The following is a 19,603-nucleotide window of genomic DNA, read 5'->3' as shown; positions in this document are numbered from 1 at the left end:
GCGATGAAAGGTGCCCAATACTCATGAAACTGTCTAAAGCAGACATTTACCCTGACATTGAAATAATTGTTGGCTGTTTAACAGTCTTTGGTTTCATTAATTAATTACTTTTTATTCAAGTTTATTATGTTTTGGCTAAGTACACAGTTGTTCATTAAATATTATTTCCTATTCTATGTTAACTGTATAAAATTAAATAAAGGTGCAGTACAACCAAAAAGATGTTGGTAACCAAATCGTTTTGGGGGCTATAACATTCTGTTATTATCTGTTAAAAGTTCATTTGTATTAATTTCTACGTTGAGTTAAAAAAAGGTTTGAATTTCTATAACTAACGTGCAAAAGATATAGCCCTTTTCACAGTAATTTGCTGTAATCATGCTGCCTGCCGTAATTTCACAATAAAATTATGAATACAACATATTACTGTGAATTTTTCAGTTAAATACTGTGAAGGGATTCTAATGTAATTTACTGTGAAAAATTACAGTAACTTGTTGTGAAAACCTGGAAATTTTTTACAGTGTATTGATCATATATTGATCATATAATTATATAATAGGCAGGACTGTATTTTGTGCTAATGCTAACTCTGCTTCTGAATTAAAGTTATTTCCCTCAACATTTTTCGGTACATCTTATTTGAGTGCAAAATAAAAAAAAAATAAAAAAAATAAAAAAACTCAAACAGGTTTAGAAGTAGAAGATATGTAAATGATGAAAGACTTTATTTTTATTTGGGGAAGGAGAACTATCCCTAAACTGCTAACATTTTCTATGTGTGAATGAAAAAAGCAGCACAGAAAACCCGTTGCACTCTCTCAGATGAAACAATTACGCAATTTGAACTACATTTGTTTGACAGTGACTGTTAAAAATAGCCGGGGACTTCTGTCAGCTCAATAGCCAATTAGACGCGACGTAAACAAGTGACGTGTCAAGAGAGCACGCGATCCGGGGCCGGGCTCGAGTCTTGACTACTTTCGCTTTTAGCTCAATAGGCAGTCAAATGCTCTTTGCGCTACAGACAGTGAAATATGGCTCAGCATAGTCATTTAAAGATTATTGATGAGAAGGACCTGCGAGATGTAGTTCTGGTGAGAACGAGCGTAGGCGCCTGTTTGCGAGGACATTTCGGGAGAACTGGAGGCAAAGTGGCTGTCAAGTTAATCAAGGATAGGTGAAGTGCATTTCCAGTCATTGTATCTGTGCCTGATCACTTTTGCGTGTTTATTAGTAGTGCATTTTGTAGTAAACATACATATTGTATTAAATACTTAAATTTACAATTAATAAATTTACACTTGCTAACAAAATATAAATAATAACAGAACAATAATAACTATTATTAATTTCTTTTCTATTCAATATTGCAAAAATGTGTGCAGTAAAACTTGTATTGAATTATTTATATTTATTTTAATAATATAGGCCTATTGTATTTATTTAACATTTGTTTAAGCATAAGCTATTGCAGCTAACAGGGTATTTCCAAGAAATGGAAAACAAAACCTAACTCTCTCTCTCTCTCTCTCTCTCTCTCTTTCTTTTCAGTAAATGGATTGACAGGTTAAAGAGAGCAGGGATGTTGGGGCAGGTGTGTTGCGAGCAAGTACTCATCCCGCTGGGTGTGTGCACATCACACTCTCTAGTTGGTCTGGTTTGGGATTGGATGCCTGAAGGATCTCTAGATTCTCTGCTGCATGAGGTAAGCCAATATTATGCATGCAATAAATACCATATTTTATTTGAACATATGATTTAATAAGCTAAAGGCAGGTGCGTAACATAACTGACAGGTCTGATTTCTAAAGCAGGAAGTGTGAATGTTGATTTTAGGGTATTGTAGGTGTGTTCACTGCTCTGACAGTGAGATAATGGAAATCCCCGATTCAAGGAACGAGGGCTAAAAATAGCACTAATGAAGAGCAGCAGCATTCCAATACATAACATTAGCACTCTTGCATCATCAGTAATAACTAATACTCACTATCATTAAATGTCTCTCATAATCTTTTTAACCTGGCTTGATTTTTTAAAGAATGTGATTATAATATTTCCCCTTAAACTAAATTTCATCAACAAGCCATTCTTGCTTAAAAAATGTGTTACTCTAACAATTTTTCTCCTCTTTATTTGGAATAATGGTAACCTTTTCAGATAAATCTTTATTCTTATTAAATTGGTTTAATAGAGACATAAATCATCTTTTAAAAACTTTTTGACAGTTTCGGAAATATTCTTTTATATGAACAATCAGGTCTACTTAGAGAATTTATTTTAGTTATTAAATCTATCCCTGTAAAAATTGTTCAACTTGTTAAAAATCATATTTGCTATAATTCTATATCTGTTGTAAACCCAAAATTACATTTAGAAGGTGTTGAGTTGACTGATAAAAAATGTACTCGTAATTATTCGTAATATATATATTTTTAATCAAAAGATAATGACTCCTAAAGGCAATTGTTTCTGCAACTCTATTATAGTTAATATTAATTGGAAAAGAGCCTGGTTAACTCCCTTCAAATACACTATTAAAAACAAAATTAAGGAAATTATTTTTAAAACACTACATGCAATCTACCCAGTAAAATATTTATCATCAAAGTACATTGAAATGGAGGATATCTGTGGTTTCTGCAATGTGGATAAAGAGAGCCTTTAACATTACCTTTTTGAATGCAACGTTGTAAACAATTTCTGGAAGGATCTAGCCAGATATATGTATTAAAATGACAAAACTTTTATTTATTTTATTTATTATTTTACATTAAAAGATATTACTCTTTATTTTAAAAACAAATCCAACAAAAGTCTTGATAATATTGTTAATCTCTTCATTTTATTGGCAAAATTTTACATACACAAACAGAAATTTGCTAAATTATCTCTGACATTAATTTCTTTGTATCAAGTTTGACTTCTTTATTTCTACTGTGAAATTGTTAAAAAGCAAAAAATCTGAGATATGAATCAATTATTCTAACACTTTTTTTTGATTACCCTGTCATTTCTTAAAACCATTGGATGTAGAAATACTGTACACTATGCATTGTGTGTTTTATTTAATTTGTTATTTTTATTTTATTTATATTTGTTTGTTTTTTTAACCATTGTTATATTAGTTTTTTTACGTTTCATCTTTTATGTTGTTTTGTGTGTTTGTTCCTGATGGTTATGCAATAAAAAAAAATTTCATTAAATGTCTCATAAATTCTAACATTCTTTACTTTTGCTTCTCTAGACGGACCTGTTCCCAGAGCTTTCAACAGCTCTTTGTCTACAGATTCTATTGGATGTTGCTGAAGGTTTAGCTCATCTGCATGCTGCTTCTCTGCTGCATGGAGCTCTGAAAGCCACTAATGTTCTTCTTGACCAACATTACCGTGCTAAGGTACTGCTAGGCCCAGAGATAGCTTTATGACAGCAATGTTTGTGCTGCTGCTGTACTAAATGTTTGTTGTTGTAGCTGAGCGACTGGTGTCAAGAGATGGCCATGGGATTGAACAGCTCTAATAGCCGTGGGCCATGTTTCAGAGATCTGGCATATGTGTCGCCTGAAGTCATACTAGGTGCTGCACCTTCTGTGGAGGCTGACATGTATAGGTAAGGTGCATTATATTCAAATGTTTCAGAATAATGAGTAGAACTGTTAGATTAATTTACGCTTTTTAAATGGTTTTTCAGTTTTGGGGTTCTGCTATGGGAAACACTAAATAGAAAGCGACCATGTGAAGGTATGTTATTGTCTCTTCAATCTAATTTTCTTATTATTTAGCCATAATAATCCATTAGGAACACATTCTAATCCATTTTTATTCTTTGTTGTTCTATGCTCTTTCATTTTTGTTTACGTAAAGCACTTTGAATTACCATTGTGTATTAAATGTGCTATAAATAAACCATTCACTTTTCATGTTTTTTTTTTTCATACAGGTATTGATCAGCTTCAGAATCAGTTGGAGCTTGGTTTAGGGGTTGACCTTTTGCCACCCACGACCCCTCAAAATCAATCCCTTACCCAAGTTATCACTAGATGCTTGAGTGGTGAACCTCAAAAACGCCCTTCGGCAAAGGGTTAGTTGTGTAGTTTATTTAATATGGCTGTTTTGTGGAGAATTTATTTAATGTTTTTGGATCAATAAAAATGTTCTGCTCATACAGAGTGTGCAGTGGTTCTCAGGACAACATTGGCAGCGTTTAATCCTCAGACTGTCACGGAAGCTGTTCATCATCTGAAAACATGCAAGGTATTTAACTACTGATTCAATTGATAGTTCCACTTGTTTCAAACCTGTTTGAGTTTCTTTTTTCTAATGAACACAGAGGAATATATTTGGAAGAATGTTGAAATAACCATTGACTTTCATAGTATTTGTTTTTCCTGCTATGAAAGTCAATGGTTACTCCAAAATATCTATTTTTGGGTTCAACAGAAAAAAGCCCATAAAGCTTTGTAAATACTTAAGGGTTAATTGTAAATTGTAAGTACATTTGAATTTTGGGTGAACTATCCATTTATTGTGCTAAATAATAATTGAATTAGGTTTAAAAGTCTAAATTAAAATGTAAGATATCTTTGATTAAAATTTGGTATTTAAAATGCACTTAAATACAAGTTAATTCAGAAATTAAACAATCCAATGAAAAATAATGCTTTACTGAAACATGCAGTGCTATAACAATATATTGTGCAGTCCTAATGCCTGTGAACAATTACTGATTGTGTATTCAGATATTTTTACTTGTGTGTTTGACCAGGAGAGGAGGCTGCTGAGCTGTAAAATGCAGTCAACCTGGGAGTTGCCTATTGAGCTACATAACCTCGGAGTAAGACAACTATTGCAATTAATTTGAGCATGTTTTACTTAATTTGGCATTGAAATGTTTTTAGTTTCATATTATAATGTGTTATTTTTGAGCAAATATGCTACACGCTCAGAAATAAAGGTACAAAATCTGTCACTGGGGTGGGACCTTTTCAAAAGGTACATTTTTGCTCCTAACAAGTCCTCAAAAGGTACATCTTAATACCTGTACAAATAAGGTACAAAAGTTAACCTTAAAAGTACAAAATTGCACCTTAAAGGTACTAGCATTCACCTGTATGGTACAAAACTGTACTTTTTGAAAAGTGTCTGAGAATGTATAGTATGCTATAGTCCTATGCTTTATTTTACAAAACACATAGTGTGCTAATTAAAGCGGAGGAAGGGGGCTAGTGATTTTGATTAAAGCTTTAATGAATGTTTTTAATGTGAAAGCCATGTAATTGGGTTCATATGAGTTTAACCTTTAAGGTGTTTTATGAGCTTTTGTGTGATTTTAACATGCAACATGTTTTTTTGTTGTTCTGTAAGGATGGATTCTGAACATTGTCTTTAACCTCTAACAGGACAACAGTTGCCAAGGTACCACAAAAAAATGGACCTCCAAGGTGATTCCACAGCATCAAACTCTACCCGTGTCTTCACCGAAAGCAAAAAGAGAGGCTTCTCTGTCAATAACAATAAGAGGCTGTTCTCAGACCAGATGCTGCAGGGGTCAGTGATTACTTATTTAATTGTATATCTCCCTCTTAACCCTTGTGTGATGTTGGGGATGTCTTCATCAACTCTGGACTGATTTTAAAGCTTTATTTAGCCACAACTTTCTCTGTGTTTCAGCAAATGAAGTGATTTTTGGTTACAAATCTAATGTTGACACATATTTTGGGAAAATGCTTTGGAATTTTTTTAAAACTCAACACACTCTGGGAAAATGTACTACTCTTTCGTTATGTTAGTGGCTGTTTTTGCCCCATTGACTTACATTATAATGACATTTTTTCGATTGCAAAGCCTTGACACCAAATAATCATGCATTCTTGATGGTTGGTGGTTTTCCCTGTTGGTATAGGTCAAATTTATTATTTTTACTGCTGATTTTTTATGTGGTGTCATGGCTTTGCAACTTGCAATTTGAACAGTACACATTGGTTAAATATAATAAAAAATGTCTTATGATTTTTTCCCCTGTTCATGTCTTACAGACTCAGGAAAAAGCTCAGTCCATTCTAATAACCCCTGGCAAGATTATGGTAATGGAAATCATGGAGTTCAGAGACAAAGTCCTACATCTTTAAGATCACCATGTGTTTCTCCTACATCGCGATTCCTGAGCAACTCACAACACAACACGGGCAACCAAGGTGAGAAATTTATTCCTTCTCCAAAAAGTCCTAACAGTATGCGTATTTAAATCCCACCAATTCCCTCTGATCCCACATATTGCAACCTATGAATTTGCACCAAGAACATAAACATGCTTTAATCCATCTGGAAGGTGTTCTGCTCTCTGTCAGCCGGTTTTATTTTAGCTAAACAAATATGGAGGAGCTTTTGTGTACATATTGTGTACATACTGTTGGCATAACTACCTGGACACAGCAGATGTGTCAGTCCTTGTTTGTGTTGTGCTTTTACATGTGCGCAGTAAGCAGTTCTGTGGGACTGTGTTCGCTCTTGCTTCCTGAATAACCTCCCACTAATGCCTTATCTGTGTCCAGTGTGTTTCCTCCCCAGAGAGGTTTTGTTTTTCCCAGAAATACTCTTGTTTTGTTCATTTAAATTCAAGTAGTATTGGAGATAAGAGCGAAGCCGAGTTTTAATAAATACGCCACTGTTGAAGTTTCAATGATGCAATGAAAACACTTAAAGGTACTTTCTAAAGCTATCTATTCTAGTCTTTTATATGTGCAATTTTATTATTGCTAAATTTAAAATGTAAGCACAAAGTTAGAATTTGTTATAAACATTGATTTCCTTATTGTACAACATTTTGTATTTGAATACTGAATTATTATTACCATTAATATCTCTAAACAGTCCAAGGCTTGTTGTTTGGATTTGTTTTGCTCTCACCTAAAAAAAGATGGTTGGTGTTGGGTTTCAGAGCATGCAAAATCAAATCAATTGGAATTACTCATAATTCCATAAAAAAAAGTAAAGTGAATCAAAATTTGACATTGTAATTATAATCAGAGGACATTGGAAGCATTAATCAATACATGTAGAGCTAGACAGAATCTGCATGCATAGTTTTGTTTAAAAAAATCTGCAGATTTATGCTGAATGAATTTGGAAGTACATTAACTAGACACAAAAAAATAATTTATTTGATTTGATTTACAATGCAAATCCAAGTCTTAAGTCATTTTAAACGGGTATTAATTTTCCTATGTTCATGTAAAGCCTCCCGACCAAGCCAGCACCCATGCAAAAACAACAATCCATTTTAATAAAAAAACTTTAACAAAAAGTTACATTTATTAACTGTATTTACCAGTATTGTTTAATTATATTCCTCTCACAATAACATATGTTTAAAGTACATTCTCCATGTATTCTATAGCTATCTGGTGAGGACAACAAACTTGACAGATTGTTGTGCATAAATTTTGTTTATAATAGTTTTTAAAACTAGTCTATCTTTTTTAAAGACAAATTATGCTAAAAACAAGTAAATGTAAAAGTAAATGTAAACAATTTTGATTCTTTTGACAATTTATTTAAAATATGTGGCTAAGAAATAACTAAATTAGAAGCAAATCTTTTCCATTAGCCATTAAAAAAATCTGTGTATAAGTCTGAAATATAATTCATAATGGTCTTTAAAATGATTTAAAGTCTTAAATTTGACTTGAAACCTGCAGAAACCTTGACTTTACATGCATTATTGTAAATACTGCTATAAACATTTGCGTATTAGTCAAAAATATTACTAAAATTAATATAAAATCAGAATAAATATATATTAATACAAATTTAGTAAAGAAATAAACTCAATGATGGGCTAAAATAATGTTTGTTTATTATAGGTTTTAAAACTTTTTTAAAAAGAATAGTCATGCTGAAAAACAACTATATGTAAATAACATGTTTGCTTCTTTTAACACTTTATTTAAATATGTGGCTAAGAAATAACTAAATGAAAAAATTAAATTAAATTAAACCAGTACAAATTATTTCCACTGGAGGAGAAAAATTTGTGTATAAGTTTGCAATAGAATTCGTAATGGTCTTAAATTTTTAGTCAGAGAATCTGACTTCAAGAACTTTATTAAAAATACATTCTATAAACATTTGAATAGTAGTCAAAATTAATACTAAAGTTAATATAAAACAAAATAAATATATATGTACACACATTTAGTAACAAGATAAACTCAACGATAGGTTTAAAAATCTACAGAAGAGCCAAGATATGAGTAACATGAATATCTGTTCAGCATTTGCCTTGTCATATTAATTCTGCCTCAGTCGGTTCTATTTTAAAGACTAAACACTAGGCATGCTTGATCACAGATGAGTTTATATATATAAAATCAGAGTGCTTGAACTCTTTACAGTCCAGTAATGCACAGCATAAGTGTCTTTGTGTTAGTTTGGAAGTTATATTATCACAATACAGGACTTATACTCTAATGTAATCCTTCCTCTTTCTCAAGTCAAATGTCAGCTGTCTGCGGGAAAGAGCTGTTGCCGACTTCTGCAAGAGAGACGAGAGGCCATTGTTCGCTACATGACCGAAGGACGTTTCAACAACCTCCTGGACGTGTTGAGGGCTCGACAGGCTGTGACCCGTGAGACGTACGAGATCATCACTGCGGCCCTGACCTTGACGGCACGCACGCGTTGTTTGCTTGATATCTGCGTCTGCCTTGGTGAAAACGTTGCCATCTTGGTGGCCTCAACTTTAGGATTAGTATCCACTGAAAATGCTCAGACCACCCATAGGTGGCAGGCTGGCTAACTTATGCTAAACAAGACCTCTGGTTTACAGTTGTGCACAAGCTGCACGAGATACAATTGATATCAGATTGATATTAGATGTTTTATGGCAGTATGAAATGTCATTATTAATATGAGAGATTTCTAGCACGTGTTTTTGTTTGGAATGCTCCATAATGGAACATAAGAAAAGAGTTTAAACTCTCTCGATGGTTATGCTGCAATGCAGTTTTAAATCTAAAAATCTCATCAAGTTAACACCCATTCTGATGGTGTCATTGTTTCTCAGTTTGCAAACTGAAGGGATTATTCCAGTGCCTTTGAACATGATGTTCTGATGAACGGTCAAGAACTGGTTTGATTACATTCCTTTGTCTGAGGAGTAGAAGAAAAGCAGCAGCACAAAAGCAGATTATTTACAAGAGACTTTATGAAGGATTTGGCTGTTTCCCTTAATCATACTCACTTCACAGCATTCACTTTTATGGTTGTTGTAAAATATTGTTAATATCTTTTGTTATGATTCATGTCATTCAAGTTATTATTGATTTTTTTTCCACAAAAATGGTTATTGTTTATATCTCACAATTCAGACTTTTCTCCAAATGTAAACAAACAAAAAAACTTCTGAATTTGTTCTTGCATTCGTGAGTTTCTGTCTCACTTGTTCAGTCACACTTAGGGTAATCTCACAAAGTGCAAGTGTACATCTTGCAGGTAAAAATTCAGGAGTGTGAGAGCATATAAACCAGGAATCACCAAGCTTGTTCCTGGAGGTCCGGTGTCCTGCAGATTTTAGCTCCAACCCTAATCAAACACACCTGAACAAGCTAATCAAGGTCTTACTAGGTATACTTGAAACACCCAGGCAGGTGTGTTGAGGCAAGTTAAAGCTAAACCCTGCACGGCACCGAACCTCCAGGAACGAGATTGGTGACCCCTGATATAAACTTACAATTGTGAGAAATTAAATCATGTAATCGAGATGGAAACTACATGCTTATAAAAAGTCAGAACTGTGATGTAATAGCATAGACTTATGAGATATAAACTTTAATTTCAAGGTCATTTCACAACCTATTAAGATTAGATTCTTTAACCAGACATGTGTTATTGGTATAGCCAAATGTATCTTGTGTTTTTGCATGTGTGTGTATGTGCTACACATTTCTGATGTTATACTGTGCATGTTGCACAACAGACTCAGTAGTTTCTGGTTGTAGTGTATCTTGCAACAAGACATTATTTTTTAACTGATAACAGTGGTGCAGTATGTATACAGCAAGAATAGAAATAAAATATTCACAATATGTCATGAAATGTTCACACTGTTTTGTGCATTTGGCCTTTACTTCGAACACTTATGTACGATTCTCTTCTAAGAGAACAGTATTAGTACACAGGTCAATACCATGCCACATTCCTCCGCACAGACTGTCTAATTGCAAAGATGATCTGCAGACTAGTAAGTTTTAACGGACATGTACAGTAGGCGCATTTACTCACATTGCAATGCGAGAGGTGAAATTACTTTGACATGAAAAAAAGCTGCTTCAGCAAAGTCTTTGGAGGTTATATGCAATGCTACAGAATGTTTTGTCAATTTTGTGTGTAAATATTGCAAATAAAACAACAAAAATAAACTATGTATTATTTTTATACACCAAAGAGACATTTTATTCAAATAATAAAGTTAAAATATGATTGTTTTTTTTTGTTTAAAAAAATAAAGAAATGTTTTATTAGAAATACTTTAGCAATAATGCAATAAATTGACAAAAAGTGACTGCAAATTCAGCCTTTCCATCACAGGTGATAATTATGTATTGCGGTTAATTTATATATTATTTGTGTACCTTTATAAAATAAAGGACAATTATTTCTTAAATTTAAATAATTTTTTTTTTTTTACAATAGTGCTCTTTCTAAATTTTAAACAAATAAATGTAGACTTGGTAAGAATAAGATACTTATCTTTTAAAGTATTTAAAAAAAGATATTTCAAACTATTTTATGTTTTATATAGGCTTATTTGTCAAACATATATTTGAATTACAGTTTGTGACCAGAAAGAAAAAGCGTTGTGTGTACATTTTGATAAATATCTTCCTTTTTGTTTTCTCAGTAGACCTATATCGTTCGGTTTAATTATTTTCTTTCCTCTAAAGTTTGTTAATCACCTTTTACTATATGAGGTGTGAACAGAATTAATCAGCAACCTCTTTTAACACATTCTGACGAAAACATTACCTTTAAATAGGTCGCTTTTTTGGCTCACGGGCAGCACCTGAATGGGCATGTTGACAGACCGGGTCGGTTCGTCTGATTTGCAAAGATAGCCACGTGACGTTAATTTTACCGGTATCACGTGACTTTCTTTGGCAGCTTGCCCTCGGTGCTTCAGGGTTCCTGGTGTAGTTAAAGATGCTGCCCTTTCTGCAAACGGTACCAGTTAGACACCGACGATAAACAAACGACACGACAAGGTAAGCTAATGACACGATTCTGTTTTCTCAACTTTATTCTTAAAGAATAAGAGAATAAGAGTGGAGAATAAGATGGGATGCGGTGCTCGTGTTAAAGCGGTGATAATAGCTACCCATTTTATTTGCTTTCTTGCTAATTTCTCATATAAATATCAACCGAATGTGTTTATTATACTCCATGTATAGCGCTGGAAATCTGCGTTAAAATGACGCAGGGGTTCGGCTGCCCTCTACGTTAGAAAAACAGGATGTCACGTCTCACGCCATCTATTACAAAATAATCTCTATATTACCGTCATTCAGCGTGATTTACTTTAAGAGCAATGATTTTATAAAATACCGTTTTATTAGAGAATCACTCTAAAATCTTACCCACATAACAAGAGCGCTTTACAGGGCGTTTAAACGCTGATGGGGTTGTTTTGTTGAACAGCTGATGTGCTTAAAGGCAATAACCTTAACGTTGAAGTCTATTTGTCGTAATGTAGATTTAGACACTTGTGCTGTTGTGTGTATTTAGTGTTTTTTGTGTCAGCCGGTGACATGTAATATACGTGTTGTTTTGTACAGAGCCCTGCGTGTCTTTTCTTGGACGCGACAGGACTGATGTGCGTCTGGTCGTTAACAAAGAGGGTTGCCAAGTCTTAACTTGTTTTGATCGCGCGGAGACAAGTTGTTGTTTTTCTTAAGGGATGGTTAAAATCAGATTAATTTTCTTATTTTGCTTCAAGTCAGATTTTAATACGTTAAGAAATCCCAAAAACAAAGGAATATATGCACTTTATGTAATCCAAACAAACAAAAAATACTTGGGAAATAGTGTCCAGTAAAAAAGTGATTATCTCTACAAACTTACTCTTAAAAATATTTATTAAGGATTAAAAAACAAATTTAAAAGGGCGTGAGTTAGGACAGTCATTTAGTCATAGATTCTGTTTGACAAATATAAATGGACGGTTCTCTTAAATTGTACATTTGCTTTGTTGATTAACTTGCCCTCAGGCCATTCAAGATATTGGTGACTTTTTTTTTCAGAAGAACATGAAAGTACAATTTTAGCTGAATTTGTAGCTCCTGATCACATATTAAGGTCTTATGGAGTGAGATATACTGGAAATGCACAGTCTGTGAAATTCGTTTCAACTTAACTATCTTTTATCTACAGTCAAATGATGTAATCACATAAGAATGAGGCATTCACATGTGCAAACTCTACTTCTAACACAGTTCACACAAACTTTTTTTTATATAGGTCACAGCATTAAATAACCACAAGTACCAATTTGATGAATATAACTCGAGCATAATCCTTCTGTAAACTTTGTCAGCTCATGTGAGTTTACACCTGCGCATACATGGAAGTTTGTGCTCCAAACTGTAGTACAAACACTTCAGGGTGTTTTCCAGCGGCTTTAATTAAAGGAAATAATGTTGTAAATGAAGTTCAATTTCTCACAGACTAATAGTTTTGTTTCATAAGATCTCAGCACACTATCTGGAGATATTATTTATTTTAGTATATTATAATGTATATAATATATAATTAGTTTACTCAGTTTTTTTTTTTTTTACTTGTAATGTTCTGGTAGCCATTGATATGAATTTTAAAAATCACCAAGGTCTATTGTTTAAAAATGAATGAAATGAGGCTGTGAGGGATGGATATTCTGTGCAGTCAGTTCACTGGGTGTTAATTATTTGACTGATGTTACATGGAAAAATGTTCGCTCTTTACGAAACTACAATACCCATTCAAACATGCACATTACTTACACTTCCATTTAAACATTTACCTGTAAAGATTTAACATATTGTCTTTCACTAATTAGTTTGTATAAAGACAAAAACACCAAAAGCATCCATCAAAAGCCAGACAGGTTCCCACAAAAAAACTCATTCAGTGTCAAGGGTGAAATGATGTCACTGCGTTTCCAAGGCTACGATAGTGAACTTCCCTTTACCACTGTGTCATGAGTGCAGATGTTTTGGTGAATGTTCGAGTTGTGGGAAACATCTTCTTGGATGGTAAACAAGCCTGAGGAAAGGAAAGCTCTCTGGGGAGAATTTGGGGAAAAATTCAATCAGTGCTTGTTTAGAAGTCGCATGCTACAATAGAGATTAATTGTAAATTGTCTGGCCGTGCTTTGAAACACAAGAGGGACTGGAAGATTTTTAAACATACTTGGGGTGATGACCGTTTTACAAGAATGAAATGAGTGGTACAAGTCAAATAATTGGAGGAATGCGCTATCAGCTCTGTAGGCTAGGAGATGTGGCAGCAGTAGACACGTTGTGCTTAATCATTTATAGAGAATCAACAAACAGCAAGTCAGAACAAAATGTGTGATTTCCCTCATTTGGAAATCGACGTAGACCCAGATTAAACGTGAACATGTTTTTACATTCACACACACACACATTTTTAGATTCTGATTGATAAAGGATTGGGATATGAAACTCATTTTTGAATGAAGAAATCAATTCTTGTGTTATATTCCAGTGATGTAATCTCACACTAGCTTTTGTGCCAATTAGCTACAGCACATTTTGCACGTATGTAATAAAATCATCACACTGACACTGACTTACTTCACACCATTGCTAGACATTGGAGGCCGGATGTGACTTTTTAATTGTTTGTGGGTTATTGCTAAGGCCAGACAGAATCTGCAGACATTTTTTGCTGTTTCTGCAGAGAATTTTGTAAAAAATCTGCGTATTTATGCTGAATAAATTTAGGAGTTTCATAACTAAAAACTTTATATATGACATAAAAATAATACCTTTTAAATTTTTATTGAATGTTTACAATGCGAATACAATTATATCCACTTTTTTTTGCTAAACAAAGCAAGTCTCTCATGTAAAAAGACAGAAAATATTGCTTTTACAAACTATATTGTAAATAAATCATATGAACATTTTCATATAAAACTGAAAAAATATACATTTGCTTACATTTACACAAGTAAATAAATAGACGCAATGATGGGCTAAATATCTGTGGATTTCTGCGCATGCAGATGTCATGTGGGCCTAGTTTTTGAGAATTCTCCAATGGTATCTAGGCCTGTCACAATACATAATGTTTGGTTGCACGTTATATTGTCACAGAAATTAATACAATAAGTGATATAATCATCATTTAATGCCACTGATAATTTAATGATTATTAAACCACCTAGTTTTTTCTTTTTTTTTAACAACAATTTTTATTTTAAACATTGTCATACAAATTGACAGACTTAATTTTTCAGTTTAGCAAAAAAAAAACAAGTAATTAAATTGTAAGAAATAATACAAAAACAAAAATACAGCACAAAATAAAAAAGCAAAATAAACAAAAACCAATATTAATGTTAAATAATACAGCAATAAAATATTTGTTTAATCTATATACTTTCAATGTCTGTCAGTTCAAAAAAGAATCGACATCTAGATTCTCCAAAAAGTCAGAGAATATTTTCCAAACAGACCAAAATATATTCATTTAGTTTTTCAAAAAATAGGTTAGGCCTAGGTAAGGCAAGGTAAGATGTCATCTCCTTTATCCACTGAGATACACCAGGACTGTCTTGTTTTTTTCCAAGAACATGCAACTACATGTTTAGCTTTCAGCAAAACATAAAATGAACAGCACTCTTTCATGTCTGGTCACATCAAAGTTCAAATTAAACTGCTTGATTATTTAGATTCTGTCATTTGATGTTTAAAAAGGTAATGTCCTAGTATGAACTTTGACACTGGTCAATGTACAGTAAAATGGCTTTAACATTATTTGTGAATGTGTGGCCTTTTGCATGATCACATAATGAAAGTGGAATGCAGTGTTAAATCAGAGCTTTGTATTCCATACTAGGGCTGCGCCGATAAACGATATTATGTTGAATCTCCATAAAATTTATGTCAATAACAATGAAAAGCTCTGGACTTTTTTTTTACTCTATATTGATCTAAGAGCCAATCACACAGCATCAATGTGCAACAATGAAAATCTAAAAGTGTATTGATATTGAGATGTACTGAATTTTCAGTCGCTGAAATATTATCAGCCGACAATTTTCAGCCAATCTAATTTTTGTGCCTTCAGTCGTTGTTGGGTTGTTCTTTTAAATCTGGAAGCATTAACAACTTATATCGAAACATATATCGTTATCATTCAATATGGAAAATAATTATGGAAATTGTATTTTTGCCATATCACCCAGCATTATTCCGAATCTTTAGTATTTTTTTTTTAAATGTGAAAATGCACCTTTTTTAGCTTGTCAATAATCATTGTTTGTAAAAGAGTTTCCTGAGCTCACTGACACCTCTGACAGAGATTAGATGAGATGACAGAGGCTGCGCAATCAGCTGAAATGCTGCTGACGTTCATTTTGATGTAAAAAAAATCACTGAGGTCATGTCTATGTATTGCGAGATAAGTCAATATATTGATTATTGCGACCGTAAGAAGTATTAGTCCAAAAAGGTCCAATTTATGAGATAGTTTACTAGTCATTATGTCATTTCAGATCTGCATAGCTTCATTTCTTCAGTGAAAAATCTGTTTACATTTTTTAAAAGTGGCAAGAGGAGTGGGATGCATTGGAAAAATATAATGGTAACCCTTTATTTTGATGGTCCATTTGAGTACAAGTAGACTGTCCGATTAATATCTGTTGATTCTGTTCCTTCAACTGACATTTAACTGACTTTGCAAGTATATGTCAACTTACACTAACCCTAACCCCAAACTAACAGTCTACTTATAATCTAATGAAAATTACTTTGTCAATATACAGTAACTTCAACAAACGCACCATCAAAATAAAGTGTGACCAATATGATTTGTGAGAAATTTTACCTTAAATCTCAGTTTTAAGACATTTTAAGACTAGATTTGATCAAGTAATTTTTAGATGTTGTATTGAACATACAAGATTAACCCATGCCTTTTTGCTCAAAGGTGAAGACCCCACTCAGTGTTTGTACTCCACAACTCCCCTTACAGTAAAACACATTCTACGTAACTGTCCTGCTTTTAATGAGTCCAGAAGACATTTTTTTAAATAAATGAACCCTCTTAAGGACATTTTTAACAAAGTGACACCAGGAAAAGTTTTTAGATTTTGTTTATCATGTATTAACACAAAAAATAGCTTATTTAATTTCTGTATTTATTTGTTTGTTTTTAATCCTATATATTTAAAATTAAAATGTTCTTGTCACGAAAATAGCTTTGGTTGGTTGACATGGATGTTTGTTTGAAATGTTAAGAAAGCATCTGGAATAATTGCAACAAAATATTTTTAGAAATCATATTTATAAGTTTTAATCTTTCATCTATTGGGTTTAATTTTATTTCTGTATATTACAGTTACTGAAAACCATTTTTAATAGTTTTTGTTAATAAAAACAACACTTTCCTTCTGACTTCCAGTTGGCAAAAATACTGAGATTTACAGTCGAAATTAGAATTATTAGCCCTCCTAATTTATTAGCCCCCCTGTATATTTTTCCCCAATTTACGTTTTTAATGAAGAGATTTGTTTGAACACATTTCTTAACATAAAAGTTTTAATAACTACAGTACTCAGCATATATAAGTATACCACTCACAAATTTGGCTCAGCATCGATATTGCGATGTGACTATTGCGAATGATCACATCACAGTATATATGCAATGTTGAGTTTGAATTATAATTTATCGTTTGCATGTGTTTCTGATGATTTTAAAAGCATTCAGGTATAAGAAGTTGGATCATTTTTTAACTTAACTACAATTAATTTTATTGAATTGTATTTATTTTTATCATTCAGCTACTGTACTTGAATACTGTTAGACTCTGGAAACGATAAAACACTATTTCAATTGTATCTTTGTCTTGACTGTATTTATAGAACACATGCAAATACAGAAATGCACTGCAAATAGCACAGACCACAATGAAAATGGGTCAGAGGGACCTCAAAAAGTTTATAGATTGTTATTAGATTTTATGGAGATGCACTCCCACTGCAGAATCATCCCAATCCATCTAACATTATACATTATTTCCAAATTGAATCTACAATTTTCCAATTAATATCGAAATGTATATCGCAAAAAAAAATTTAAAAATCCAAAAAATAAAACAATTTCACTAGTTTAGAAAATAATGAGAGCATTTGAATTTTGAAGTAAAACACCAAATCTACTGTCCCTTTTCTAATGTCAGGATCTCTGATCTCTGTCAGGTTGGACAAGGTCGACGAGGGACCCCTCTGTCTCCGAGCACCAACACATCCTGTGGACAGGATGGAGAACAACACTGACTCCAAAAAGATGAACGGCCAGCCCGAGAGTCCTGCAGCCCTTTCCAAACCCAGAGAAAGCATGCAGCTAAAGAAGGAAATTTCCCTCCTGAACGGCGTCAGCCTCATCGTGGGCAACATGATTGGCTCGGGCATATTTGTCTCACCGAAGGGTGTTCTCATTTACAGCGCCTCCTATGGACTGTCTCTAGTAATCTGGGCAATCGGCGGCATCTTTTCAGTGGTGGGCGCTCTCTGTTATGCAGAGCTGGGTACCACAATTACAAAGTCTGGTGCCAGCTATGCCTACATCCTAGAGTCGTTTGGAGGTTTTATAGCATTTATACGCCTGTGGACATCATTGCTTATCATTGAACCAACAAGCCAGGCGGTAATAGCCATCACTTTTGCCAACTATCTAGTTCAACCTCTCTTTCCCACCTGCGAGCCGCCGTATTCTGCGTCTCGGCTCATTGCTGCAGCTTGTATCTGTAAGTAAAATTCACAGGACATACCGTTGCTCTCCATGCTTGTTTTTCACATTCTTTCACTTTTAATATTCTGTTTTCGCACCCTAAGATCTGATAAGGTGCTGAGACTTATTATAGGTCGAACTTTTTAAATGTCATGAGGAAGTTAATGAGTAACCTGTTTTTGAGCCCGTTGTTCTGGTTCGGTGGTGCCTCTCCTCTTCTGACTGTTTTACTTGGATACCTCCAGCAGCTTCATTAGACATGCTACTCTAAATGAGGGAATCATTACCGTTGGCATGGCGAGCACTAAACTTTAGCTATTCCACATTAATCTATTCAAGTTGTGTTAGTTTTTAATGTCAGAGGGAGGAACTGATTGCGGTGCCAAAAGTGCAGGAAGATTCTGTTGTTGTTGTTGTTTGGTTTAAAGGTGTCATGAAGGGAGAAATTCAATTTGCCATGTATTTTGACTTAATTATTAATTATTAGGTAATTATAATGTTAAATTATCCAGGAAGTAAAAAAAATATATATAAATAAATATTAAATAAATATATATTAAATTTTTTGTTAACAATTATTTTATTTATTTATTGATTTTTTTTGTTGTATTTTTAATTATTTTATTTTAAAATGTATTTATTTATTTATACATTTTCTTTTAAAATCTTTTTATTCATATTTATTTATTTTTTATTCATTTATTGTTAATTTAAAAAAAATCTTTCTTTTTTTATTTGTATATATTTGTATTTTTAAATTGATTTGTTATTCATTTATTTTTATCAATTTATTTTTTCCTTTCTTTCTTTCTTTCTTTCTTTCTTTCTTTCTTTCTTTCTTTCTTTCTTTCTTTCTTTTTTTCTCTCTTTCTTTATTTTTTGTTAGTTTGCCAGGTAATTTAACAGTATAATTACTTCTTATAATTATGTCAAAAGACAAGGCAAATTTAATTTCTTATATATATATATATATATATATATATATATATATATATATATATATATATATATATATATATATATATATAATTTTTTTTTTTTTTTTTTTTTTCATTTGAGGTTCATCTGACTGAGATCCAAATATTTGAAAATCTGAAATCTGAGATTTGTTTTTTAATACTGAGAACATCACACTTAAAGTTATTCAAATTAAGCTCTTAATGCATAAAACCAGTCAAACATTGAATTTTTACATATTTACAGTTGTACGTTTACAAAATATAGCTGCGCAACAAGACTGGTTTGTGGTCCAAGGTAACAATTGAAGAAGTCAAAAACTTCTAAGTGTGTCTGATGTTTTCTTTTAAAATGAGCATTTCTCTCAGTCTCTTATGCTTATGTTCAATCATTTGACTTTAAAGGGAATATAACGAATATTCTTTTTCATAAAAGTGAAAATACTAAATCTACAGAGAAGCATGAGAAAATGCTCTTTTTACAAGAACATTTCAGATGGCATTTAGAGGTTTTCTTTAATTGTACTTTGCATGTAAATAACAGCGCTATATGGATGTTTTTAAAACGCATAACATGTATAACGTATTTATTATTAATGCTTTGCCATTAATATTTAGATGTGGTAGTTGT

The 19,603-nt window shown here is 32.7% G+C and overlaps 2 protein-coding genes across 5 annotated transcripts in view; both read left to right on the top strand.

Moving 5' to 3' along the window:
* The first annotated feature begins 1,003 nt into the window (after positions 1-1,003).
* si:dkey-181f22.4 lies at positions 1,004-10,417 on the top strand. Of its 2 annotated transcripts, none has more exons than XR_015495743.1 (11): positions 1,004-1,180; positions 1,555-1,708; positions 3,248-3,397; positions 3,473-3,609; positions 3,691-3,740; positions 3,940-4,080; positions 4,168-4,253; positions 4,765-4,833; positions 5,364-5,546; positions 6,035-6,193; positions 8,492-10,417. XR_015495743.1 is itself a non-coding variant. In XM_087261303.1 (11 exons), the coding sequence occupies exons 1-11, from the start codon at positions 1,038-1,040 to the stop codon at positions 8,794-8,796; spliced, it is 1,542 nt and encodes a 513-aa protein (XP_087117429.1). In that variant the 5' UTR covers positions 1,004-1,037; the 3' UTR covers positions 8,797-10,417. The 2 variants fall into 2 exon arrangements, 1 of the variants encoding a protein (XP_087117429.1); XM_087261303.1 differs by having other exon boundaries at positions 5,399-5,546.
* An 804-nt stretch (positions 10,418-11,221) lies between these two features.
* The window catches only part of slc7a6 (solute carrier family 7 member 6), a 25,648-nt gene continuing 17,266 nt past the window's right edge, over positions 11,222-19,603 (top strand). Inside the window, exons 1-2 of one of the 3 annotated variants that reach the window (XM_087259872.1) lie at positions 11,222-11,260; positions 17,485-18,032. In XM_087259872.1, coding sequence (XP_087115998.1) covers positions 17,546-18,032 — 487 coding nt within the window. In that variant the 5' untranslated portion in view covers positions 11,222-11,260; positions 17,485-17,545. 3 annotated transcript variants of the gene reach the window in all.

This window comes from Danio rerio, chromosome 7 (genome assembly GCF_052040795.2).
Source record: "Danio rerio strain M-AB ecotype USA chromosome 7, GRCz13ab, whole genome shotgun sequence".
In the NCBI taxonomy this organism is placed as follows: Eukaryota; Metazoa; Chordata; class Actinopteri; order Cypriniformes; family Danionidae; genus Danio; species Danio rerio.
The sequence above is the reverse complement of the archived record's forward strand: the minus strand, read 5'-3'. Positions and strand labels throughout refer to the sequence as shown.

Bases quoted from the DNA above. Each gene is read 5' to 3' on its own strand.
- si:dkey-181f22.4 (XM_087261303.1), top strand. From the start codon at position 1,038: ATGGCTCAGCATAGTCATTTAAAGATTATTGATGAGAAGGACCTGCGA. The intron at 3,398-3,472 runs GTACTGCTAGGC...TTGTTGTTGTAG, and splicing joins ACCAACATTACCGTGCTAAG to CTGAGCGACTGGTGTCAAGA. The intron at 4,081-4,167 runs GTTAGTTGTGTA...CTGCTCATACAG, and splicing joins AAAACGCCCTTCGGCAAAGG to AGTGTGCAGTGGTTCTCAGG.